The 27476-nt window shown below is 35.7% G+C and overlaps 1 protein-coding gene across 11 annotated transcripts in view; it reads right to left on the bottom strand.

The window, feature by feature from the left end:
* The window catches only part of CWC27 (CWC27 spliceosome associated cyclophilin), a 273447-nt gene that overhangs the window by 180458 nt on the left and 65513 nt on the right, over positions 1–27476 (bottom strand). Inside the window, exon 11 of one of the 11 annotated variants that reach the window (XM_027980054.3) lies at positions 777–25672. The exons of the other annotated variants lie outside the window; for them this stretch is intronic. Coding sequence (XP_027835855.2) covers positions 25546–25672 — 127 coding nt within the window. The 3' untranslated portion in view covers positions 777–25545. Of the gene's footprint in view, positions 1–776; positions 25673–27476 lie in introns of those variants that run through there. 11 annotated transcript variants of the gene reach the window in all.

The following is a 27476-nucleotide window of genomic DNA, read 5'->3' on the forward strand; positions in this document are numbered from 1 at the left end:
ATCAAAAATGTAGTTACATATGACAGAAATTATAATGGTGCTGTTTTACTCCAAAGGTATTAGAATTCCCTCCTGAAATAAAGTGAGCCTCTGATATATCTACTTCTATGTAAACAAAAAAATTTAATTAAAAAAAATTGTAAACCTTAAAGCTAAACCTCATTCCAAAAGTGCAGAGGAAAGACGAATTTTCTGAGACTTTCTCATTTTTACCTGGAAAAGTCTTGAGCTTGAATGACTTGAGAACTGCAATTAAGTACACCCACAAATGGCCCACTGCAGACATGAGTATTTGTTTGTAACATTTGGTGGGGGTGAAGTGGCAAGCACAAAAGCCATCCTTTTGAAACTTTTCCTGGTGTATGGAAAATCTTAGTTTCTCATTTATGTAAACCAGTCCTGTAACTCAGATAAATACAACTTTTTTAGAATAGGAACATTACAGCAGCCTTGCTTTTCCTTAGCTAAACTTAGAATATTCAATGATGGGCACATTTTCTGGGCTCCACCTTCTGCAAACAAATTTAAAAGTAGTGAAAAGCAACCAAGGCTTTACATCACAGAATAACAGATTTGGGAACAGAAGACTGGAGAAATGTTACAAATAGTACAGTTACCCTTTTCGGTGATTTAAACAGTAAGATTTATGGTCTCTTTCTAGTCTAAATTTTAAACCATGGATTTTGTCAAAGGTTAGTACTAACTCACATCAAATTAGGCTTGATGTGAATGGGCAACCTACTTCTAACCACATACTAAAAGTAAGATGATTTGCCTTTTCTTTTTTTTTTTTAAAGGTCACATGTCTGGGACCACAGCAAACAGTATTAAAGGGGAAAACTCCATGTGGTTCCAAGAATAGCAAAAACATCTTCACAGAGGAAACTCTTGATTAGCAATTGAATGAAAGTAAAAACATAACAGTTAAGTGAAACCTAAAAATAGAACATGCCACACAATGCAATGCAGGCCTACAGCAAGCAATCTGTGCTATTTGTGCCTGGCTGTCTCAGATTCACTTCTTTTCTCCTTCCGGTCCATTGTCTTCTAGAGCCACCAAGGACATTAGATTACTTCAAAAGCGGAGGATTTATAAGCATTTTGAAACAAAATGGTACCTCAGCAATTTTCAGCTTAAGTCCTTTGCTCAAGGTTCACCAGATTCCACTATCATAAATCGATAAGAATAATATACTCTCAGTTGAATGCCTTAAATATGATAATTAAATAATTAATTTGAACGCAGTATTCAAATATTTGTTAAACTGGATATAGGATATAATTTATAAACTAGTTTGCTTAACTCAAGAAGGAAATACTTAATAAGGTAATTTACTCTCTATTTTCATCAAAATTAAGCTGGCAAGTTTTAAATTTTTGTTTGGGTTTGGTTGTCCACATTTCAACAGTATCAAGAATTAAGATAAGCTCACAAGAAATAAGAGATCCAGAAGCAACATATATCAGGACAAAACAAATTTTTTTTCCTTAGGCAAGAATACAGTGAATTCATGTTGATATATGGCAGAAACCAACACAACACTGTAAAACAATTATCCTCCAGTTAAAAACAGAGTCAAAAACAAGAAAAAAAGAACACAATGGTCTCTCTCATTAAAATTTTTTAAAAAATTATGCAGTCCCAAAGGGTGCCCCCAATATATTTTTTAATCACAAAGGAAAAATAGTAATTTTATAATAGAAAACCTGGGCCATACCACCTTGATGAAATAGTTAGGGATAGATAGTATCATCAATAAAAAGATCTATGGGTATTCTGTACTCCTAATATGACATTTTTTGATACTCTCTGCCTACTTATGAGAAAACATCAAACAAACCCACAGTGAGGGGCATCACAAAATAGTTGATCAGAACTGTTAGGTAGTTAGAATAGGGAAAAGGAGTCCAAAATGGTGGTGGCTAAAAGACACGGAAGAGAAGGGCCCACAAAAATAGAACAGAGAAAGGTCAAAGGAAAGTCTGCGGACCAGAGTGAGGACTTTAGGTAGAACAGCACTCCTGACTAAGCCCAATTTGCATAGGGCAGGCCCAGGGGGAAGAAAAAAACATAAAAAGAGGAGCCAAAGGGTTCTCTCTCTCTCTCCCATGTGCTGGGGCGCTCTTCTCTTCATGTCTTTGGATCGATGTGCCCTCATGCCTCAAGATGGATTTTCCTGCTATCTTCTAAATAAAATAGAGCTGTAACACTGAGCTGTAACACTGATTTGTCTAAGAGCTATAACATGGTCTGTTCGAGACCAGAGAGCTGTGACACGGTCTGCCCAAGACCCGAGAGCTGTGACACGCCGAGGGGGCTTTCATGTCCGTCACTCCAAATCTTTGCTGTGAGGAGACAAAGAACCGAGGAGCATACACTCCACCTGACAGAATCCTTCAGAAGTGTCAAGGTTATGAAAGACAAAATGAGGTAAAAGAACTCTTTAAAACTGGAGGAGGCTGAGGAGACACAGAACTAAATGCACTATGGGATTTTAGACTGGACCTGGTAACAGAAAAGGACATTAGCAGAAAAATAAATAAAATTCAAACAATGTCTGCAGTCTAGTTTCAAAAACTTAAATCTTTAATTTTAGGCAGGGCATACAATGTCTGAGCTGTCTGCTCTGGCCCTCTCTAAGCCCCGGAAGGTCAAAGCCTAAGTACACTGTAGTGGATCCTGAACTAGTTGTTGAATGACTACATCAAAACTGAATTTTATCAGTGACACTGTTTTATACTGACCTGTTACGAATTTTAAGTTTCCTCTCTACTATAAGGTTCTTAATTTTTATCTTCTATATAAAAACTAGATTCGGGGCACAAAGATAAATATCTGTTAAAAGTGTAATACTATAATATCTGTAAAATTATAATATCTGTTAAAAGTGAATATTGTTGAATGCCTAATTTTAAATAGGTTCTTAATTTTTTATTTTCTATATAAAAACTAGATTTGGGGCATAAAGATAAATATCTGTTAAAAGTGTAATACTATAATATCTGTAAAATTGCAATCTCTGTTAAAACTGAATATTGTTGAATGTCTAATTTTAAATAGGAGCCTCTTCAATCGTAAGGATAACCATAGGCTATTAGAAATTCTTGAATTGGGATAATGTTTTTCTGAATGCAAATATATTGTATTCATATGATTTTAAAAAAAATAGGATATACTGTATAGCACAGAGAATTACTGCCATTATCTTGTAATAACCTATAATGGGGTATAATCTGCAAAAATAATCACTATGCTATACACATGAAACTGCATATTATAAATCAACTATACTTCAATAAATAAATAATATAAAGATATCCTATAAAACAAGTCATGAGAGAAGTCTGATTAATTTTGCTAGAGGCTAAAAATCCATTGAAGTTTAGAAGAAAAAATAAATTATTGAAAGATACTCCTATACAATGAAAAATGTTAATATAAAATCTAACTTATACCAAAAACTGAACCATCAGTTTATGGCAAACTATTCCTTCTAATAGAAATGAATCTGCCTTACCTATATTTAGCAAGATAACATCATAGAGAAATATACAGCTATTTCCACTGCTAATTTACATAATGGAAAGTGGAAAAGTTTACTGTTTCCAAATCCCAAGCCAAAGCATATAATTATCTTTGCCAAACATTCAGCAATCTACAGACTCTGAATGCACAAGATATCCATAGCCAGTATGATGTCTTTTTTATGGACAAGCATGTAAATGGGAAGGAGGAACACAGATTTAGCCTATAATCCTTTAAAAAATGTGATTTAGACTTTACATAGAAAACTGCTATTCATTTATTCAGGAATTTTATGAAAAGTAAATTCTTAAATTATAATATTGGAAGATGTCTACTAGTCAAAGACACAAGGTTAATATACACTAAAGAAGTTGAGTGGAAATATCCTACTGTTAGAAAAGTTTCTTCATTCTACTATTTACGTGTCTGAAAGAGTAGTGTTTTATTTATCAAAATAAATAAAATTACTTGTAAATCTAAAAACCATAAGAAATTGTACATTTATTACAATGTTCTCCATTTCTGTTTTGTTAATTCAGGTTTTAAAAGAGTGTCTCTGTACTGTTAAGAGGGGGACATATGCAGGCTCCAGAAACTGTCAGTTGTTTTGGCGGTGGGAGCCTGGGGAACTCCCAGAATTGCAAACTCTTTTCCTGTTCTACATCTGAATCCAAGGACAATCTTTAGAAACAATTCTTGCTTCACCAAATATGAAGCTTGCTTTTGGAGATGGCTCAGGGGAAAGGATTAAGAGCTTAGGTGTACACAAGTCTTGAAGCATAGTATAAGCATATGACTGGGAAACTTTTGGACCCTAGGTATAGAATACATATGTGTCCTTGGAGTTTACGAAGAAACTTTAATTTCAATCAAAGCAAACAGCAGAAAATACAAAAAAGGGCACACATCAGTAAAAATCAAACTAAGATATAAATGCTTGGAAATCTCTCCATTTTCCTTTTGAATGTGTCACTGCATTGAGTATTACCTTTTGGCCAGACTGAGAAGAGTGATTATCATCTAGTCTAACTTAGAGTGAAAGGCGTTTCATAGAATGCCAAAAACCAAATTATAAACATGAGGTTAAAACAAAATATAAAAGTATTCCAGACCTTTTGTAGGGTCTTAGCAAATTACATCAAAGTTGCCTTGTTTAAATAGAAAGTTCCTTTGTGTTATGATATGTAGAAGAATACTGAGTTAGTAAGAGGAGACGTAATAGAGCTTTATAGAAGAGTTCATTTAAAGTTCGAATAAGAAAAGAACAGACGTTTGTTTCTGGTTATAAAGATGACAGAAAAAATTGTACTTATTACTCTTATGTAAACAGATGAAATTCAATAAATATCGAAAATTTTCAAAGAAATAATTGGGTTTTACTTTCTTTAGAATTTGAATATAAATGATACAATATGTTTTCCTTTAAAAAATGGCAAGGAGCAAATTTTGAGGTTGGTTCCCCCCAAAATTCACCATTGATTTTCCTCCATCTCATGTTTAGCGATACTAAACATATTCATGTAACTGTTATTTACTATTCTAACAGAATAATTTCATTCGATGTGACTGATCATTAGCATAAAGGGTCCTGTTAGCCTCAAAAATACAGTTAAGCTAATTTTACATTTAATCAGAAGTTATAGCAAGTGTAAAAGACAGGCTATCAATAGCTTGTATATTCTGGATATATGATGAATTTAAATTAAGCAAAGACTAACTTTGTTGAGAGACTCAACATTTTCCTCCTACACTGTGTAGCAAAGATGACAATTAGCCTCTTAGTACAAAGCTCTGAGTGAAGGCCATAGGAAAGAGAGAATCAAAACTCCGAGTATGTCACAGAGCTAACAACTTTCAAGTAAATTCAAGTTGCAAAGAATATATGAACTGAAAGCAAAAGCCTACATAAAGCAATACAAATGGTTGTTTAACTACGAGACTAGCCGAGTTGTGCTATCGTTTAACACTGAAGGCCAAAACAATTCACCAACCCCTTTACTACCACTGAAAATACCTCTTAAGGCCACTTAAGATGCAAAAGGAATCATCTCAAAAGCACACACTGATCAACTGATAAATAAGAGAATCCACTTACAGCACATAAATGGAAGCATTTACTCCTTGACTGCTATCAAACAATCCAAAGAACACTCTTCAAATTGAAGCAATGTCAAAAAAATACATAAAGAACTGTCCCTGAGCATCTTCAGAACTAAAATGTATCACCTATTTGGTTTAAGTATGAGCGGATTTGAAAGCAGTGAGATGAACCCGGAGTTTCCAAATATCCAGAATTAATGGAATACCTATCTAAATCTGTAAAATATAAAAATATAATTTGCAAACCCATAGGCTTACTCTATGCCAGGCAGTGGTCTAAAAGCTTATATATATTAACTCATACCCTCCCACAAACCATATATCACACTATTATAAATTCACTTTACAAATAAAGCTGAAGTAATTATTTGCTCTAGAGTCTAGATCTCATGGCTAGGCAGAGCCAAATGCAACTGAGTGTGCACAATACCTTAAAACCACTCCATGAGCAGTCCTCAAACTATGGTTCACAGACCCTGAAAAGCTATAAAACCATTTCAAGAGTCTGTGACCTCAAAACTATTTTAGTAATGCTATTAAGATGTGATTTTCCCTTTCCAATGTGTTGACATCTGCTGTACTGATGGTACAAAAGTGACTGTAGGTAAAACTGCTGGAACTATGACATGAATCAGGCAGTGGCAGCACTAGGGTATAAGTCACTGTAATATTTGTCACTGTCAGGAACTCACAGTGGAGAAAACACTTTTTAAACCAGTTTCACTTGTGAATACCCTTGATGAAGCAGTAAAAATTATTAATGTTATGAAACTTCAACCCTTGAGCACAATATTTTATGTGATGAAACTGAAGTATTGCATAAAGCACTTTTTCTGCATACAGAAATGTAGCTGTTCTGAGGAAAAACATGCAATTATTTGAATTGTGAGGTAAAACAGTTTTGTTTTTTCAAATAATACACCACTTTTATTTGAATGAACAACAGACAAACTGGTTATTCTGATCTGGGAACAAAGCGATACTTTTACTTCAAGGAAAAGGACTGAAAATGGTAAATTTGTTGACAATGATAAACTCTGAGTTTTCAAGGGAAGGAAATTGAATTTTAGAAAACTCAGAACCACACTATCACTACACTGGGAGACTCTGGAGATCAGTGATGATATTAATGAATGTGATTTTTTTTAAAAATTGCATGGCAAACTGTATCAACATTGGTAGATCTGCATTGACTAACTGGATCAACACTTTCCAAATGATCAATGCAAAATAATAAAAAAATCATGCATGGTAAAAAATCCATTCAAGGTGCAAATTAAACCAATGGGTTTTAAAGTATAGTAGATTATGATTTATTGGTTTCACATTAACCTAGAAAAAACTGAAAGGGCTATTAAATACTCATCTCTACTCAAAGCATATATCTGTGTGAGAACATATTTTCCTCCTATAATTTAACCAAAACAACACACAAGAGACTCATTAAAGAAGTAGATATGGGAATCCAGCTGCCCTCTATTGAGCCAGTCATTAAACAGATTTGTAAAAATGTAAAACAATTCTACTTTTCTAACTAAATTTTTTTTTTTAATTTAGGGAAATAGGCTTTTTTTTTTCCCTAACATGTGTTATTTATGTTAAAATAAAATGAAGTTGACTATTGCTATTTTAAATTTATATTAATGAATATTAAGCTCCTTGTGGTCCTCAATAAATTTTTAAGAATATAAAGGATTCTAAGACTAAAAGTTGAGAACTTCTACACAAAGCTATACTGTCACTATTCTATATGTGTGAGTTTGTGTGTATCCATGTACATGTTATGGGATAGAGGGAAAACAATAGCCCTTGGCTGCTCCTATATTTACTACCCAACTTCTAGAGTTTTGTTTTGTGAAGGATGATTCTCTACTTCCCTATAGGGAAGAGCATGTACGGACCACAAACATGAAAATAATCTTAGCAACTGTAACTCTGTAACTCAAGAAATTGTTATTCAGCATTAAAATAAAAGTAGTGTTCTAAGCAGAAAGTAGTAATAGTAATTAAGAAAGCTATGAGGGTCAAACGGCCAGCAAAACTATACAAGCTCTCCTGAATATTTGAAAAAACACAAAATTAAATGTGTGACTGACAAACAGACCATATTTATAAAGTAAGGCAAATACTTATACAAGCATAACATAGTGAAATATACCATATGTTCAAATCCTATCCATCTCTGAAGATCTAGCTGAGATATAAACTTCTTAAAATATGCCATAAAGACATCAGATGCTAAATAGATTTTAACAAAAAATAGGTGAATAAACTGATTAAAATGATTCTCCTTCCGCAGACCTGCCATTGAAATTATTGTCAGGATATATTTAGCAATTGTGTATATGCACCTTACATGTAGTTCTAAAGGCACTTCCTAGATTTTGCACATACACACTAATGCATATGTATGCAAAGTTACATATTTATCTCTTAACATCTTTGTTTCCCTAGTGGCATTCCAATAGATCCCAAATTAAGAAAAACCAATTACAAGTTATAGCCTGCTTCTATAGGAAAATTTTCTTCAATTCTAAATAAAAAAACAAAAAGATTACAAATATGATCCATTTACGAATCAGTGAGCACCCTGACATTGAGCCAATAATTCTAAAACTGGAAACTGACTGAATTTCCTGGACCCAACAAATAATCTAACAAAAAAAGAATGAAACATATGAGCCATAAAAGGTACAGGTGAGGCAAGTTTTTAGAAAACCCAAATCAAGAAAGGTAATTTTCTTAGTCATATTAACAGTTTAATTATTCTTTTGTAATCAAATTTATCTTAAACATCAGAGTACTGAAAATCACATTTTCATTTGACACCATCACTTGGGATTATCACTTGCCTAACTCATAGATTTAATATTCACTCATTCTTTCACAATGGCTGAATAATTTATTACACACAAGATGCCACTGGTAGAAGTTGTGACTAGTTCCTTAGGTGGTTTCCTGGCTTTTGCTTGTGTGTACTATTTAGGGAGTAGAGGAAAAATAATGTGAAATTTAAGAGCTGCTTCCAGAATTTCACATGTTTTAGTAGACTGGAGAGTGGTTTGGAAGCTTCCAGAGGGAAGCACATGACAAAGTATGCCACACTGACATTCAGACTCACTGAAACTGCTTAGGTTGTCCATAACAAATGATCTCAATCTAGTCACTTAACCTCTCAAAGCTTTATCTGCTAAATGAGGAAGCAGAATTGTAGCTCAGCTGATAAAGAATCCGCCTGCAACGCAGGAGACCCTGGTTCAATTCCTGGGTCAGAAAGATCCGCTGGAGAAGGGATAGTTACTCACTCCAGTATTCTTGGGGTTCCCTGGTGGCTCAGCTGGTAAAGAATCTTCCTGCAATATGGGAGACCTGGGTTCAATCCCTGGGTTGGGAAGGTCCCCTGGAGAAGGGAACAGCTGGCCCACTCCAGTATCCTGGCCTGGAGAATTCCATGGGGTCGCAAGTATTGGACACCGCTGAGCAACTTTCACTTTCGTGGATCCTCCAGTTTTAAACTTACATAATTCTATTTAGGTGCTGTGAACATTTGGCTTAGAACTATTGAGACAGGAGATTATATGCTTCTTAGTAGGAAAAAAAAAAGTAGTATAAATGACTCATCCTAGCTATTTTAAAATGTACTATACATTATTAGTGTCTTCTTAAATTAAGAAACTAAACAGTAAAATGAACAGCATTCAGAAAGAATCACTCAAAAGGTTCTGAAAATATATTAGAGAATATCATTCTAAGTACAAAGTTTCTTGAAAACAGAAAAAGAAACTATTATAACTGATGCAATTTTAATAACTATGATTTACTGACTGCTTACTGATTTACCTCATCATATAATAATCTGGTAAAAAAGGTATTTTAATTCCTATTTGAAAATGAAGAAACTGAGGCTCAGATTAAATAATTCATCCAAAGACACTAAATTAAAAAATGGCACCACTGATATTCTCACCTGGGTCTGTCTGACTATAAAGCAATACTCTTCCCACTATAATATCATGCATTTCAATTCGCACAAATGAGTATCTTTTTTATAGTCAAGCTTTAATTGCTAATAGTAATGGGAAAAGGAACAACATGGAAAAATAAATCCCACACACACATGGTATAACACTTTATGACATGGAATAAATTCCAGTAAAATGAATTCTGGGGCTGGGTGAGATTCTAGATAAGATGGCTTCTTAGGCCATTTTCCAAGTCTCAAATCTAAGCAGTCTTCTTCATTCACTGAGGCTTACATAGGTTATCTAATGCATTTTCCCACTCATACATAAATGTATAATTTATACACATCAATCGTAGATTAATCACAAATAATAAGCATATAATTTCAAGAAGTAATACTGGGGATCTTCTAAGGAAAGGATCCAAAGACTTGCTCTTTTAAAACTTTCTATTTTCTTTCATTGAGTTTAAGAAAAACACTGAAAACTCAAAAGACCATTTTAACCCGGGGTAATAATGCTTTCTTAAAGATAGGAAAAACTTGCTCCAAAGGGTACAGCAACAAAATTACCACACACACGCGACACACACACTGTTTTGAAAAAATTAAGTAGGACAAATCCAAGAAAATTTATCAACTAAAAATTTATTCTTTGATAATCAAGAAGAAGCTGAGAAAGATTTCTAAGTATTATAAAAGTATTATATAAGACTAAATTGAAAGCAAAGACATGAAACTAACAGTTGTCTTATATTATGAACTACTGCAAATAATCAAGTAGTAAGAACTGCAGTTAAAATAACTATTAACTTATTAATTGAAATAACTATCTTGCCTAGAAAATCCCATGGATGGAGGAGCCGGGTGGGCCGCAGTCCATGGGGTCGCGAAGAGTCAGACATGACTGAGCGACTTCACTTTCATGCATTGGGGAAGGAAATGGCAACCCACTCCAGTGTTCTTGCCTGGAGAATCCCAGGGACAGGGGAGCCTGGTGGGCTGCCATCTATGGGGTCACACAGAGTCGGACATGACTGAAGTGACTTAGCAGCAGCAATGAAGTAGAAAGTCAGAACTTATTACTCCATCTTTTAGTTTTTTAGAAATAGGATAATTTTCAAAAATCTGATCAGCCAATGAAATTTATAAGCTACCAGGTATAACTCAAACATTAAAATGCATCTAAGGTCCCATCAAAAATCTTGGGGTCATTTATAGAACATTCCAAACAACCACAGCAGGATATATATTCAAGTTCACATGGAACATAAGCCAAACACTGGACCAAAAACCAAGCCTCAATAAATGTTAAGGAACTGAAATCTTACAGAATATGTCCTCTGACCACAATGAAATCAATTTAGACATCAGTAACAGAAAAATATCTGGAAAATTCCCAGATATTTGGACAATAAACAGCACACTTCTAAATGACCCATAGGTCAAAAAAGAAACCACAAGGGAAATTAGGAAGTATTATGAACTGAATGAAATTGAAAGCACAATTGTATCAGTCCAGGTTTAACCAGTCTTCCCTGGTGGCTGAGACAGTAAAGAATCTGCCTGTGATGCGGGAGACCTGGATTTGATCCCTGGGTCAGGAAGATCCCTTGGAGAAGGGAATGGCAACCCATTCCAGTATTCTTGCCTTGAGAATCCCATGGACAGAGGAGCCCATGGGGTCGCAAAGAGTCAGACATAACTAAGCAACTAAAGTACTAGGTTTAACCAGAGAAATAGAACCAGTAGAATTTCTTCTTCAGGGAAGCCTCAGCTCTGCTCCTCAGCTTTTCGACTGATTGAATTAAGATTCCCAGACTATCTTGGATAATCTGCCTTAAATCACTGATTACTGATTTTAATAGTATCTACAGAATACCTTCACAACAACACCAATTGGAAACAGTGGCTGACTTTATATTTGGGGGCTCCAAAATCACTGCAGATGGTGACTGCAGCCATGAAATTAAAAGACGCTTACTCCTTGTAAGGAAAGTTATGGCCAACTTAGACTGCATATTAAAAAGTAGAGACATTACTTTGCCAACAAAGGTCCATCTGTCAAGGCTATGGTTTTTCCAGTGGTCATGTATGGATGTGAGAGTTGGACTATAGAGAAAGCTGAGGGCCGAAGAATTGATGCTTTTGAACTGTGGTGTTGGAGAAGACTCTTGAGAGTCCCTTGGACTGCAAGGAGATCCAACCAGTCCATCCTAAAGGAGATCAATCCTGGGTGTTCACTGGAAGGACTGATGCTGAAGCTGGAACTCCAATATTTTGGCCATCTGATGCAAAGAGCTGACTCACTGGAAAAGACCCTGATGCTGGGAAAGATTGAGGGTAGGAGGAGAAGGGGCTGACAGAGAATGAGATGGCTGGATGGCATCACCGACTCAATGGACATGGGTTTGGGTAGACTTCGGGAGTTGGTGATGGACAGGGAGGCCTGGCATGCTGCGGTTCATGGGGTCACAAAGAGTTGGACACGACTGAGCGACTGAACTAAACGGTCTATAGCCTACCCAAGTTGATAGCTGATGAAACTGACAATCATAACAATATGTTAAAATCGGTGAGATCCAGAGAAGGCCGTGCTTAGAGGGAACATTAAAGCTTTAAGTATTCATAATAGAAAAAAAATTCCAAAATCAACTATCTCAGCTTCCAGAAGAATGAAGCTTAAGAAAAAGAAAACACACACACATAAGACAAGAACAACAACAAAGGACAAGAAGAAAAAGAAGAACAAGCAGATTAAATAGAAAGTAAGTAAAAGAAGGAAAACAGAAAGCTACTTGATTTCAAAACTATTTTATATTATAGATCATGTAAATAGGTATCGCAAAGACTTTTAATCACATATGAAACGTGACAATTTGAAAATTTCTCAGTTTCAACTTCTCCTTGCTTACCATGCTCCGGATACAACTTTCACAGAAGTTGAAATCTGGATGCATCCTTGAAGGTAGAATGAAGTTCAAGCCCTTCATTTTCAAGAAAAGACACCAAAGATCAAACAGCTAGGAAAAAGTTGAGCAAGGACTAGCACCTGATTTCCAAAACTGCTTCCCAGAGTTCTTCCCATTGCAATTTACAATCTCCCAGTTGCTTTACCTGTCACTAAAAATCTGCCACATCTAGGCTACTATGCTCGAGTAACTATCAGGAAAACTACCACCATATCTATCTGCTCATTTTCTTTTACTTCTTAAATTTATCCACAGGCCAGCACATAGAACACCTTTATGCATATTCTCTCTGGAAAATCTCCTACAAAATACACATATTTTTTCAGCTGAGAGATTACAAAAAGGCACCTATTTTCTGGAGTCCATGTGGCCCCTCACCAGTGCACAAGGCTTGAAGTGGAGCTCCAGCCAGATTCCAGCCCATGTTCACACTCTCTGGCTAAGTCCTCTTTTTCAGGTTACAATGGGCAAAATTGTATTCAGTAGTCCTACTTAATCATTTGCTATAATGTCAAATGCACAAAATCAAGTAATGTCACTCCATAAAAATACTCCCTTCATAAATGAGTTGAATGTATATAAAATGAAATTTAAAAAAGGAAAAAATTACATTTTAAAACTCTTAAGCTGTATCTTAAAACTCTTGGCATACAGAAGTTCTAATATTATAAATACTCAAGGAGAATCTCAACGGTAAGTGTTAGACAGGAAAAGTTTATTAACAATATTTCATTTTAAAAAGTGACATTTTATGTTTGTTTTATTTAGTTAGATTTGAAGTGTTTCTGTAAGTGCTATATTAAAAGTCACATGGAAGGAAAAAATAAAGCAACATGTTTTCCTAAGTAATAAATGTCATAATTGCAAGGACACTTATCTTTCTAAAATAAAACAGTTGCATATACTAGCTAAAGTTAGAATTTTATCTTCTAAATTTGCTTCCTTAAGTGAACAAGTCCATAATCACATTTGTAGACACATGCTATTTTTGTTTTATGAAGTTGTCATTAAGTTTTTATTATAAACAGGATGTTCTCAAAAATAATACTTCCATTTTTATAAACATTCAAAATGAAACAAATGAAATAAAAATAGTAATTAACAATTTCAGTAAAACACATTATCTTAGAAGATTTCTTTTACTAGCAAAATTACTCCTACAATCCACTTACTGCAGTTTAGGTTCTGACTATTGGCAATATAAATAAATGGCCTTAAAACACACCTTCAGGAAAACTAATTAACTTCATCTGACTTAACAATATTTTACTTGGGATTTTCTATGTATTCAGAGTACTCTGTCTATAGCATTTGGTACTTTTCAATGTATTACTTTCTTAAGTAATTTCATGTGCTCATCGTTTACAGAGCATGAATTAGGCAATAATCGCATGTGATGCAGAGTACATGCTCGGTAGTCAACAGAGGGATGTAGGAGGCTGGACAACCAGGACGTCTATGAAGAACAGCAGTGACTAATTTTCTTTCTAGGCAGTCTTGGCTTGTCTCTCTACCTGGTCCCCACGGATCTCTTCTACTCTGTTGGTGTCATACCCCTTAAACACATACATCCCCTTCAACACTACACTGGCTGCCATCCATGCCTAATAATAATTGTCGATTGCCTGAAAAATTAATTTTTCATTTTATTTTAAAATATGCCATGGTTGGAAGGAGTACCAAAAGGTGAGCTGTCCTATGCTCATTAAAGAAAGGGTTGGATTGTGAGGTAGCAAAATCACTTTAAACTCTACAGTCATGAGCCATCAATAGCATCATGTTTTAAAAGTAGTGTCACATGCAATATTTCATCTGATCTGACCACAATTCTACTGAGACAGGGAGGGCAGGTACTAATCACATTTTACAGGTGAAGAACAGATTCAGAAAAGTTGACTTGTTCAGATCTCACTTAGAGTAAACAAAGCAATTCAGCATTGTTTAAATTGGCATTAAATTTGAGTAACTTTCAATATGGGTTCTCTGGTGGCGGGGAGTGAAGTGAAATGAAAGTCACTCATCGTGCCAGACTCTTTGCAACCCCATGGACTATATATGGTCCACGGGATTCCCTAGGCCAGAATACTGGCGTGGGTAGCCTTTCCCTTCTCCAGGGGATCTTCCCGACCCAGAGACTGAATCTTCATCTCCTGAATTGGCAGGCAGATCCTTTACCACTGGCCACCAGGGAATTCCTATCTATATTTGATACCATATTTCAAATGATTCTGAGGATGCTTTGATCATTTGGAATTCTGCGGAAATTAAAGACATTTTCAGTCTAGAATGCAGCTGTTATTCTGCCAAGAAATACACAGAGGGAATACACAGAGGGAAGCTCTCTGCCGGCTTAATGGTAAAGGATATACCAGGAGGAGATGCAGGTTCGACCCCTGGGTTGGGAAGATCCCCTGGAGGAAATGGTAACCTACTCCAGTATTCTTGCCTGGGGAACCCCATGGACTGAGGAGCTTGGTGGAGTACAGTCATTGGGCTAGCAAAAGAGTTGGACATGACTTAGTGACTAAACAACCAGAACTTTCATTGAATAATGAATTTTATTTGAATAAATAAAATTTTTAGCACAGTGCCAGAAATAAAACTTGTTTTCGTCTTGCCATTAGGCAGATTCATCTCTCTCCTTAAACTGTGACCTCATTTACTACAGGCACTCATTTTCCAATTATAAAAAGTAAAATAAACCTGACTACCAGCTATAGTAGTCTCACCAAACTCTCTTTTCCAAAAATGTAGAAATCCAAAATTTACCTAACCTTGAATCTTTCAAACTGATATACTTTGGTTGAAAAAAAGAAGTTGATCTATGGCTTATCTGTACATTTGAATTAATACAAAAGTCAAGCAAAAATGAGTTATATTTCTACTTTACTGTCCTGGAAGGTACCTCATCTATCCCAAACTATCTTTCCAGCTTTATTTCCAACTATATCCTCTCCTCTAGACACAACAGATTGTTCCTCAAATACACTCTGTACTTTTCTAAGTTTCCTCTACTGGAAATGTCCTTTCCCACCCATTTCCTCTTATTCAAACTCTACCCCTTCTTCAAGGACTGGTATTAATGCTATCTACTTTACATACACGCAGACTTCCTGACCCCTAAGTCAGAATTAATCTCTCCCTCCTCCATGAGGCTACTGTACTTTCTCTGGACCTCTGTTTTATACTGAGTTCATTGTGTTTTATAGTTCATGGCTATATATATATATCAGCTCAGAGCTTGTGACAAGGGAGTATCTTTCTTTAGTTTTATACCTACCACATGCATACTGTAGATGTACGAAAAACTGTTTTTAACGCAAATTACTTAGCAAACAGAACATTGTCTTATATCAGGCTTTCATCATATCTCACTTGGACTTGGTCTAGTAAAGCAGTCTCCTGGTTAGTTTCCTCAACCTCTAATTCTGGCTTTCTCCACTGTATTTTCCATATTACTACCACAGTAGTCTAAGACAAAAACCTGACTATGTCCCTTTCTCAGTGTACACTATTCTCCACTGTCTAAGGGAGATCTTGACATGACCCTAGTCTAATTCTCTTCCATTTTGTATGGTTAATTCATGCAGATGTGCATCCACGTTTACACGCGTTTCCATATTTATCAGAACAGCAAACTCTTACCTATACCTTGATAGACCATCTACAAGATCCATCATTCTAACAGCTCATTCTTTATACCTCATCTCAGGGGAGGTATAATATGGCAGTTGAGTTAAACATTATCTGTGTTTAAATCTTAGATTGTCCTTACTTGGGAGAGTAATTCTGAGTAAGTTAAACTTCGCAAATACAATTGAGGGAAGACTGGAAAACTCTCTAGCCTCACCATTCTTTTCCTGCTCTCTTTGCAATACAACTCTGCTCTAGTGGTTAGGTGGGCAACATCAACATTTATTGTAAAATACAAAAATAAGAGCCAGCATTAAAATCTAAGCTCTAGGTTCCTTGTCAGAAGAAGTATTTGATTTACTTTAAAACAAATAAGATTTAAAAACAAATAAGCAGTACTCTTTGTTTTCTTCTAGCTCCATATTCACTGTATACTAAAATATGAAGTAACAAAACAGAAAATTTCAAATTCTTTTTCAGTTACAATAGTTGTCCATCTCAGCAAGGATACACATACTGTACATTTTCATACATTTTTGCCTCATATATCTTTGGTGAAGTCTGTTCAGATCTTTTGTCCATTTCTTAAATTGCTTTGTTTTCTTACTGTTGAGTTTTAAGAGTTCTTTATATACTCTGGATACATGGTTTTTTATCAGAAATGTAATTTGGAAATATTGCTTCCCAGTCTATGGCTTGTCTTTTTATGCCCTTAATAGCATTTTCTGCAGAGCCAAAGTATTCAAACTTATTAGTGTATTTCATGTTTTTTGTATCTTAAAAACTCATTATCAAATCCAAGTTCATATGGGCTTTTCTTCTTTGTTTTCTTTCAGAAGATTAGAAGTTTTACATTTAGTTTTATGATTCATTTTGAGTTAATTCCTATTTAAATGTGTGTATGTGTCAAGATTCACTTTTGGAGCATATGGAACTCTGTTCTATTACCATTTGTTGAAAAGACTACCATTTCTCAAATTGTCTTTGTACCTTTGTCAGAAATCAGAAAACTATATTTGTATGAATCTATTTCTGGGTGCTGTATTCTGTCCCATCAATCTCTCTCTACTTAGCCATCTATTATTTCTTCCTCTTTAAGATTTAATAGGTATGCAATGCTCTAGATTTGGTCAACAGAATATGCTTAATTAAGTATTCCTTCTAGTTCAAGGTTCATGTCCAGTGTATTATAGTTTGATTTATGAGTTTCTTTCCATCCTAAGAATAAAACAATGCAAATCTAACAACAATAACAAAAAGTTGACCTAAGCAGAAATTGACTAATGTGTAGCAAAAAAGTAATGCTGTAGCATGCAATAATATACTAAGGCTAGGCAATTGTGCTACCTAGAAACTGGGAGTTTTTCAACATTAAAGGGCCCAGATGAGGTAAATCCCTTTGGCATAATCTCATTTCATATTAGATTTATAGCTTTATAGTTGCTTTAATTGCTTGCACTTTGTTTTAACCCGGTTTAGATGCCAGATGTTCATCTATATTAAACTTCAACAGTAATAGTGCTATAAATAAAAGAGTAACTCAAAAATACATACATTACAAACATTCTTAAAATGTTACTTTAAAAACTTTTTAAAAGAACAAATTAATCTTCTCATATGCAAATATGCCTTATGTGCTTTTTGTGGTGGAACAGTCATTTTATCAGTATTTTATGAAAAGTACCTTGAGTTAGTAGGAGCTTTTACACGTGGTAAAAGGCTATTACTTAACTCCACGAATTAAGGTAATTCTAACATTCTCCATTTTATGGCTCTAGCACCAAAGACCCAAAGCAGTGATACTGCATTGAACCATCCTTAGACTGCAGCCCCACTCTAAAGGCCAAGGTCCCAGGTGTTTTGTCGAAGGCTGTGTGTAAGTACTATAGCAGGTGTTATGTCTCTTTCTTCCTAGTGCAAACTGTTGCTATTCAGTGGCACAGCTTAGAAACAACGTTAGCTTGGCTGGGAGAAGGGTTCTTCTCACTTTGTCTCTCTACAGTAACCACTGTCTTCTGCAAACATCTGAGCCTAACATTGAAAAAGACAAATGTTTGATGCAGGATACAGGATGCTTGGGGCTGGTGCACTGGGATGACCCAGAGAGATGGTATGGGGAGGGAGATGGGAGGGGGGTTCAGGATTGGGAAGACGTGTACATCCGTGGCAGATTCATGTTGATGTATGGCAAAACCAATACAGTATTGTAAAGTAAATTAAAGTAAAATTTAAAAAAAAAAAGAAAAAAAAAGGATACTGCATAGCTGATGAATCAAAGAGTAGAAATCTCAATAAAGGATCCCAAAGAGATTATTAAAAAAAAAGAAAAAGACAAATAATCTATATTTAAACCTGTTTTTAATCTTTTTACCTTTATTCATCTATACTTTCAATACATAGAAAAACATTAAGTGACATTTTTATCACTAATTTACTAAAAAACTGTGAGCAGAGACTTAAATATTTACTAAAGCGTAAACACATTTTGTTACAAAATCCATTGCATACCATATAGTATCCTTAAAACAAACAAAAAAAATCCTAATTTTTCAAAACTTCCCTAGGACACTGATAAATCCTACCTAAGAGTATAATGATGAGCATAAAGTCAAGTAATTAATACTGGTGATAACTCTGCAATGTTATCCTGGCCTTCAAATTCCGGGCTATTCTCCAGAAGCATCAGGATTAGACATTCTCACCTTCTATCACAAATATGCTTTCACAGGTCAGCCATAGATCTTTTTTCCTACATGACTAGGCAAGTACATACAAATTGTATCTAAAACTGAATCTTACCAAAGAGCAGCAAGGATATAAAATAGAGACTATAACACTCAAGTCTTTGTATGAGGCCTACATGACTATCTTTCTGAACTCTTTGAAGTCCAGCCAAGGGTTTTTCGTTTTAACTCCCTTACATAAAGCCCAACTTTAAGACATTTCAAGTTACTGTCAATACTGTGAACAAATAAGCACATCCAGAAATTTTCTATTAATCTGTAATGATTAATAAAATCATTGATAAAAAGGTAAATGCTTATCTAAAAGGAAAAAGAAATTGGCAGGAAGTCATTATATAACTTTTGAAGTTAAGAAAACATTTTCTTAGGATCAAGAAAATCAAATATACAGCAAAGAACAAATCTAACTTCCTATCTGTTGAGTACATATATACCTTTGATCTAATGAATTTCTAGAACAAATTGAAAACACAAATTAAAAAGAAAGGATTTAATACTTAAGCTTGCATGCCAATTTAATAACTGCCTTTGACCATAAGAAAAGTACTTTTCAGTAGGAACAGAATCCTATCTACTATCATATAATAAACTCAAGACTGTTTAAACAAGATAAATCTTTAAAGAAGCAGCTAAATCAACAATATAAATTTTAAAATGGAAAGCAAACTGTGCTGACATTATAAAATTTTCAATTAGTGATACCATAAAAATGTATTAAGAACCTTTAACAAAAAAATGAAGTAGAAGATAGGCTTATATTCACTTCCTTCCTGTCTATATTCCCACCTGAAAGGACCTACCCTATTAGCAGCCCTGGAAGAAACAGGCTTACTATATTTATTGACTTACTAAAAAATAAATCAAATAGAAAATTACATTAAAAATCTGACATTAAGCCACTGAAGCTATACTTCAAAGTAATACTGGGAAACCTATTTAAGGTTTAACACTCACATGAAAGTGAAAGTGTTAGTTGCTCAGTCGTGTCCAACTCTTTGCAATCCCATGGACTATAAGCCTACTAGGCTCCTCTGTCCAAGGAATTCTCCAATTAAGAATACTAGAGTGGGTTGCCATTCTATTCTCCAGGAGATCTTTCCAACCCAAGGATCAAACCCCGGTCTCCTGCATTGTAGGCAGATTCTTTACTATCTGAGCCACAAGGAAAGCCCTTAACACTCACAGAGGTGCATTTATATAGTACACACATTGAAATCAATATAAATGCACACTTACATTGAACAAACTGATACACATGGCATAGCAATATCTAACAAAAACTAAGGAAGGAGGAGAGGTCAAATTTTTCTAACATATCAAAATTGGCAAAAAAGGAAAGAATTGTAGTGAATTGTGAGATTCTTCTTCAAAGTAAGTCTTTACTGAAGACTTTCTATCATGTCTACTCTTAAAAAGACAAGCTTAAATAAATGCTAAGATTCAATAAGGCTAACAAAACAGAGCAAAATCCACTTGCTTAGAAGATTAATGCTGATGAAACACTAAAGTAATCATTCTTAAAATTGTAGAACTTGTAGAAAAAGTGACTTTGGTGGGGAGAAGAAACCCTCTAACTCCCTAGAGTAGAGTGCCCATTGTCTTCTACAAAATCTGAGCCTGAAAAGGACAGATAAGTTAGTTCCAAACTTGCTTTTTAAACTTGTTTAATTTTATTTTCTGATGCTCCCAACACTGTGAAAACATTAAGTAATGTATATTTTCATCACTAATTAACTAGCTTCAAAAACTGTGAGCTTTTCTATTTGCAATTTTTTAAGGAATCTCCACTGGAGCCGATTATACAGAGTGAAGTAAGCCAGGAAGAAAAACACAAATACAGTATACTAACACATATATATGGAATTTAGAAAGATGGTAATGATAACCCTCTATGCGATATAGCAAAAAAGACACAGATGTATACAATGGACTTTTGGACTCTGTGGGAGAGGGAGAGGGTGGGATGATTTGGGAGAATGGCACTGAAACATGTATACTATCATGTAAGAAACGAATCACCAGTCTATGTTCGATACAGGATACAGGATGCTTGGGGCTGGTGCACGGGGATGATCCAGAGAGATGATATGGGGTGGGAGGTGGGAGGTGGGTTCAGGATTGGGAACTCATGTACACCCGTGGCGGATTCATGTCAATGTATGGCAAAACCAATACAGTATTGTAAAGTAAAATAAAGCAAAAATAAAAATTAAAAAAAAAATGTGAGCAAATCATATTAGACATACTGAATGAGTTTTGTTTTTTTGTTTGCTTTTTTGAGGGGAGCCAGTCCTAGCATTTGTTGTCGTTTAGCTGCTAAGTTGTGTCCAACTCTTCTGTGACCTCATGGACTATACTCAGGAGGAGGACTATAGCTCCTCTGTCCATGGGACTTCCCAGGCAAGAATACTCTGGTGGGTTGCTATTTCCTTCTCTAAGGTCCTGTCCCCAGGTCATTTGGGTATGTACCATCAGTAGGGATGGAGGCCATTATTTAAGCAGTGTGGTAGCCTCTCTGACAAGATGACACTTGAATAAGGAATTGAATGGCTACTAAGAGGAGGAATGGTTACTAAGAATATCTCAGAGAAGAAAGTTTCAAGCTGAGGCAACCCCAAGTGCAGAGGCTTGAAAGACGAATGAGCTTTACCTGTCCTTGAAACAGCAAGAAGGATAATATGCCAGGTGTGAAGTGAGCAACAAGAGTAAGGTAGCTAACAGCTTGGTAATGAGTGTAAGAAAGTGAGGATCAGAGAAGAGAGTGGGGGGGTTGTCTTCGCTAGAAGATGAATTCAGATGTAGATAAGTAGATTTCGTGGTGGGGAAATGAGAAAGTTCTCCCACTACTTCTGTTTCTGTAATGAAATAAGGAGCAAGATGATTCGCCAAAAAGTAAGAGAAGGGATGGACATGTTGAGTGTTATTGATTGAGATGATTCTCTTCCAGGAACAACGAGAAAACCAACTAAGAAAATTATCTGAAATAATGAAGCAGCCATTCATTTCCTCCCTTCCCACATTCCCACCTTAGAGAATCTGGCCTGGAAGAAACAGTCTTACACTATCAGCTAGACTTAGGATCTGCCACACTTAATAGAAAGCTATAACACACCTAGACAGCCTACTAAAAAGCAAAAACATCACTTTGCCAACAAAGGTCCATATAGTCAAAGCTATGGTTTTACCAGTGGTCATGGAGGGATGTGAGAGTTGGACCATAAAGAAGGCAGAGTACCAAAGAATTAATGGTTTCATATTGTGGTGAGGGAGAAGACTCTTGAGAGTCCCTTGGACAGCAAGAAGATCAAACCAGTCAGTCCTAAGGGAAATCAACCCTGAGTACTCACTGGAAGGACTGATGCTGAAGCTCCAATACTTCGGCCACCTGATGCAAAGAGCCAACTCATTGGAAAAGACCCTGATGCTGGGGAAGATTGAAGGCAAGAAGGGGATGACAGAGGATGAAATGGTTGGATGGCATCACCAAGATTCGACAGAAATAGCAAGTTCAGGGAGCTGGTGATGGACAGGGAAGCCTGGCGTGCTGCAGTCCATGGGGTTGCAAAGAGTTGGATACAACTGAGCAACTGAACTGATGTTTATTTTTGTGTTTTCTGCCAGGAGGAGGATGGATAAGTTTATTACACAAGCACAGGTGTTTATAGCAATTCCTAGATAAAGCACAGAGGCTGTAGTAGATTGTGTTACTGTTTCTAAGCACTCGGTGAAAGGTTGATGCTTTACCATGTGGACATCAGGCTTGGCTATATCACTCGCTCTGGCTAATAAAATGGTGAAGTGATATATGCCACTTCTAGGTAGAAGCTTTAAGAACTAGCACATAATTCATTGTCACTCTTTTCCCTCTACCATGCTTCTCAGAAAGAGGCTGTTCCTTTATCCTCTATCCCTAAATGAAAATGATAATGGAGCAGATGTACAGATCTCACCAGGATGTAGCTAGAGCAAGGAATAAACATTAATTTTAAACCAGTGAGATTTGGGGATTGTTTGTTACTACAGTATAACCTGACCTAAACTGACTTATTTTTGTTTGGTTGCTCAGTCGTCTCTGGCTCTGCAACTGACTTAAAAGGTGAAAGTGAAAGTTGCTTCATTTGTGTCCAGTTCTTTGCTACCCTTTGGACTGTAGCCCACAAGGCTCCCCTGTGCATGGAATTCTCCAGGCAACAATACTGGAGTGGGTTGCTGTGCCCTTCTCCAGGGGATCTTCTAGAACCAGAGATCGAATCTGGGTCTGCTGCATGCAGGCAGATTCTTTACCGTCTGAGCCACCAGGGGGAGCAATTAAATAAGAAACAATTCAGTATGTATGTTTACGTGTTGAGACATCAATGTATAACAGAAAGGACTAACAGGAGAGAAGCAATAGGAACATCCAGGGTTCCCGTCTCAATTCTTATCACACTACTTAGCCAATTATCCAAGCCAGAAAACAATCATCTGGAATATATCTTTTTCCTCTAAGTCTCCTACATCCAATCTATTACTCCTTAATGTCTCTTGTATCTATCCTCACAGATACTATCTTAATTAGCCTCTTACTACCTTTCCCTTGCACTAAAGTAATAATCTACTAATTTGCCTTCCTGCTTCAGTCTCCTTCCTCTAATCCACTCCCTACATTTATACAGAGTAATACATATTCCTAAAACGATGTTGCCACTTTGCCAGAAACATACCACATGAGACACACTTCAGCTGGAAACACAGGAGTCAACCCTAGCCAACCCCTCTCTAGGCTCCGTAAAGGTATCAAACAACACAGGTTCAGGTACAGGTTTTGCCACTTTTTGGCCACAAGTCACTTAACCTCTTCAAGTACAATTTTTTTTTTTCCTTTGTAAAATAAGAATCATAATGTTACTAGCAGCTTTGTTCTCAGGATTAAATTAGAGAAATAAACTGAGTTGGCATAATTTATTGCCTGGTCACACCGTAGAACAATAAACACTTGTGGAATAAGAGAACAAATCTCTGGCTGTGAAAACTTCACAGCTCTTATTGGCTTATCTAATTATCTCCCTTTACTAGAAACTAAGCAGCTTGAGAAGGGGCTGAGCCTCTCTCATCTGAGCACCCTGGGACCAAGCACAGCGCCTGGACTAAAGAGGAAGTCAAAGTATTAAAGTTAAGTGATGTCTGAAAGTGGATAACACACCCTGAATGGTTACAGAAGGAAACAGAGAGAAAGGGTAAAGTCAGAGTGAATAAAATCAATAATGATAAATCTTCCTCAAGTCCTTGTGTAACTACATGTGCTTTTAACTTTGTGCTAAACAAGAACTTGGCATCTTGAGTGGCTATTCTCTTCTGTATTTAACCAAACTACTCTTGCCAACTTCATTTACAGGTGAATTCACAAAGTCCTGATAAGGAAGGTAGGAAAGGAATGAATGTTTAAAAATTCTTCAGTGTGACAACACTGAACATTTCCTCAAATGCTGGATAACTTAAAAGAATGTTTTCCCACACATAATCTCAATGCTACATTTCAAATGTATAATTCCACTGCCTATAAACAATTGATGCCACAAGATCAATAGAATATAACTCTCAAGGGTAATACAAATCAATATATTCTGCTGCTGCTAAGTCACTACAGTCATGTCCTACTCTGTGCGACCCCATAGATGGCAGCCCACCAGGCTCCGCCATCCCCAGGATTCTCCAGGCTCCGCAGTCCCTGGGATTTTCCAAGCTCCGCCATCCCTAGGATTCTCCAGGCAAGAATGCTGGAGTGGGATGCCATTTCCTTCTCCAATGCATGAAAGTGAAAAGTGAAAGTGAAGTCGCTCAGTCCTGTCCGACTCTTCCCAACCCTATGGACTACAGCCTACCAGGCTCCTCCATCCATGGGATTTTCCAGGCAAGAGTACTGGAGTGGGGTGCCATTGCCTTCTCCACAATACATTCTAAAGAGATGCAATTACTTCTCTATTTTGACAGGAGAATCTCCCCCCATATGTACACTTCCCTGTTTTCTTTCTGTCATATAAAACCTAACTGTAAAAATGGTAGGGTGATTATATTTCTGAAGTGTATAACTGAAGTTCAAGGACTTTTTTGGTTTTATTTTGAAAGTGGTTCTTTGGATATGGATTAAGGTTATCAATAAACTAACTGGGCATTTTAAAGTGGTATTTTATTTCTAACTGCCCAAGAAACAGTTTTATCCAAATTCTTGCTATAAATACCCAAAAAGAAGAAAACTGGAAGCTCACCAGAAAAGTCAAATAATGGTATAGTTTATAACTATTTCATAATTTTAAAAAGTACAGGTAAAGACAATATGATAAACCATCTAGTCTACATAAGGAGATTATACAACACTAGAAAATTTGACAATGCTAAAATGTTATTTCTTTTAGATAGTGGTTCCAAGAAATGGCCTATCTTACTAGGATTTGGGTGGAACTTATGAGATTACTGTATTTTACTATTCTTGATCTACAAAAAAGGCAATTATACATTCAATCCTTTTTAAACCTGGTATTTTAATCTTTTCCTGAAATATACATTGCCTGCTTAACACCTATAATATTTCACATGCACTTCCATTACAGCACATGCCATACTGAATTGTAATTAACTGTTTATAATTCTTACTCTTGTGCTACAGTTGTGAACATCTGTGGGCACAAACCATTTCTCCTTTGTTTTCATGTTCCTGGGGCCTGGCACTGTCTGGCATATAGCAGTTCTTGCACAGTAACTGACAATAAGAGAATAGAAGGATAGATTAAGAAAGAACATACAAAAAAGAAAAGCCAAGTTCTAGTAAAAGTTAGTATGCAAACTAGCTGCTACCAGACCGCTCCAAAACTTAACATCTGATGTTAAACCCAAATATTTTCTGAAAATACAGTATTTAAACCACTACTACTCCATACCAAAGAAATAACACTTGCAAATTTTCAGAGACCACTTATCCAGTATATAGATCTTACATTTCTTTCTTTTCTTTTTTTACTCTCTGCTTCAGTACAATATCTTGGGGCAACAGAAGGTGAAAAGCAGCAGAAATGCTCTAACTGGTTAATTTCATTTCTCGCTTATAAAAGTTCTGAGAGCAGCAGGGGGACTTCTTAGAGATCATGGTTTTAATGATTTACATAGGATGGTAAGAATGTCTCTGGACTTCAATCCTTGTTACTGTATTATCTTTTAAATTTTGTACTATCATTTTTAAATGTGCATTATCTTTTAAATTTTTGAAACTTAAATATGACACTATCTTTTTGAATTCGCTAAAGTAAACTAAACTTAAGTACTGGAGACAGCTATGTACTTCCTCAAGTTTGATCACAAAGTAAGAGAAACAGAATACAAAGTATATTAAGACTCAAAAAATTCCCTAAGGCTCAGGGAAAACTTATTAATATTTTTCAGAAGGCTAGAAATATTGAGGAAATAAAAGTATTCAAAGTACCATAAGAAAATGTGGTCCCATAAACAAAAGGAGACTTACAGTGTAAGGCTAAAATTAGCAACAGCTCATTTGGGTGTTCACCCAAGCCAAAGGAGGTATTTCTGACTGTATTATCCCTTGTTTCATAATTTAAAGTTCAACTCATTAGGTTTCAAACTCAATTTCGATATTTATATCTAAATTTTTGATACTATCAGATAAGATATTCAGTTAACCTAACACAGCTTATGAATAGAACACAAATTAACTTGACTTTACCAAATAAGAGAACTGTTTTTATAAAAAAGGAATAGTGCCACAGTTGACTTAATGTGACATAACACAGCTGACCAAACAAGAACCTCTGCAAACACCAAAACTAACATTATTCCAGTTAACCTTGAACAACTACTACAGAAACTAATGATGGCGATTTCAGGGTACGTGTCAAGATTTCTTTGATTTATATTTTAATTTGATGAAAATAATATAGAAGTAAGAGTAATCACAATAAAATTAGAGATGATAGAAATTACACAATAAAAGAAAGGATTTCCATGATGACTGTAATCAGCACAACAGACCACTGATTTCTGACTATCCAGTCTGCTTGTTACATCTGACTTTACTGTTTAGCCATTTATTATAAATCTATACACATATGCGAAAAAAGAAGTAGAGCAGACAACTCAGCTTGGTTTATATGACTAACTTGCAGCAGCTGAGCTCCACCTACAGGCAACAAAAGGATTTTTTAGAAAAAATTTTAAAACAGGACTTTGCAAAAGACAGGCTGCAATGCCTTTCAGTTAACCTTGAGTGCACATTAGAATAACCTGTGCTTTCTAAAACTTCTCATGGTCCAAACATTTTGACTGTCTTGATTGCGGCGGGGTGGGGGTGGGGGTTTCCTCAGGTGATTCAAATATATGGAAAAGACTGAGATACTGATTTGGGTTTTTAACAGCACACATCTTGAAAAACATTAGGAAAACTCAGTATCATTCTGTTTCTTCTAAAATGACTTTCCACTATACTGACCCTTTTACTTTTTCAGAGATTAAATTGAGTTCCATTGATATTACTATTTTGTCTCTGTCAGACTGCA

This window comes from Ovis aries, chromosome 16 (assembly GCF_016772045.2).
Source record: "Ovis aries strain OAR_USU_Benz2616 breed Rambouillet chromosome 16, ARS-UI_Ramb_v3.0, whole genome shotgun sequence".
In the NCBI taxonomy this organism is placed as follows: domain Eukaryota; kingdom Metazoa; phylum Chordata; class Mammalia; order Artiodactyla; family Bovidae; genus Ovis; species Ovis aries.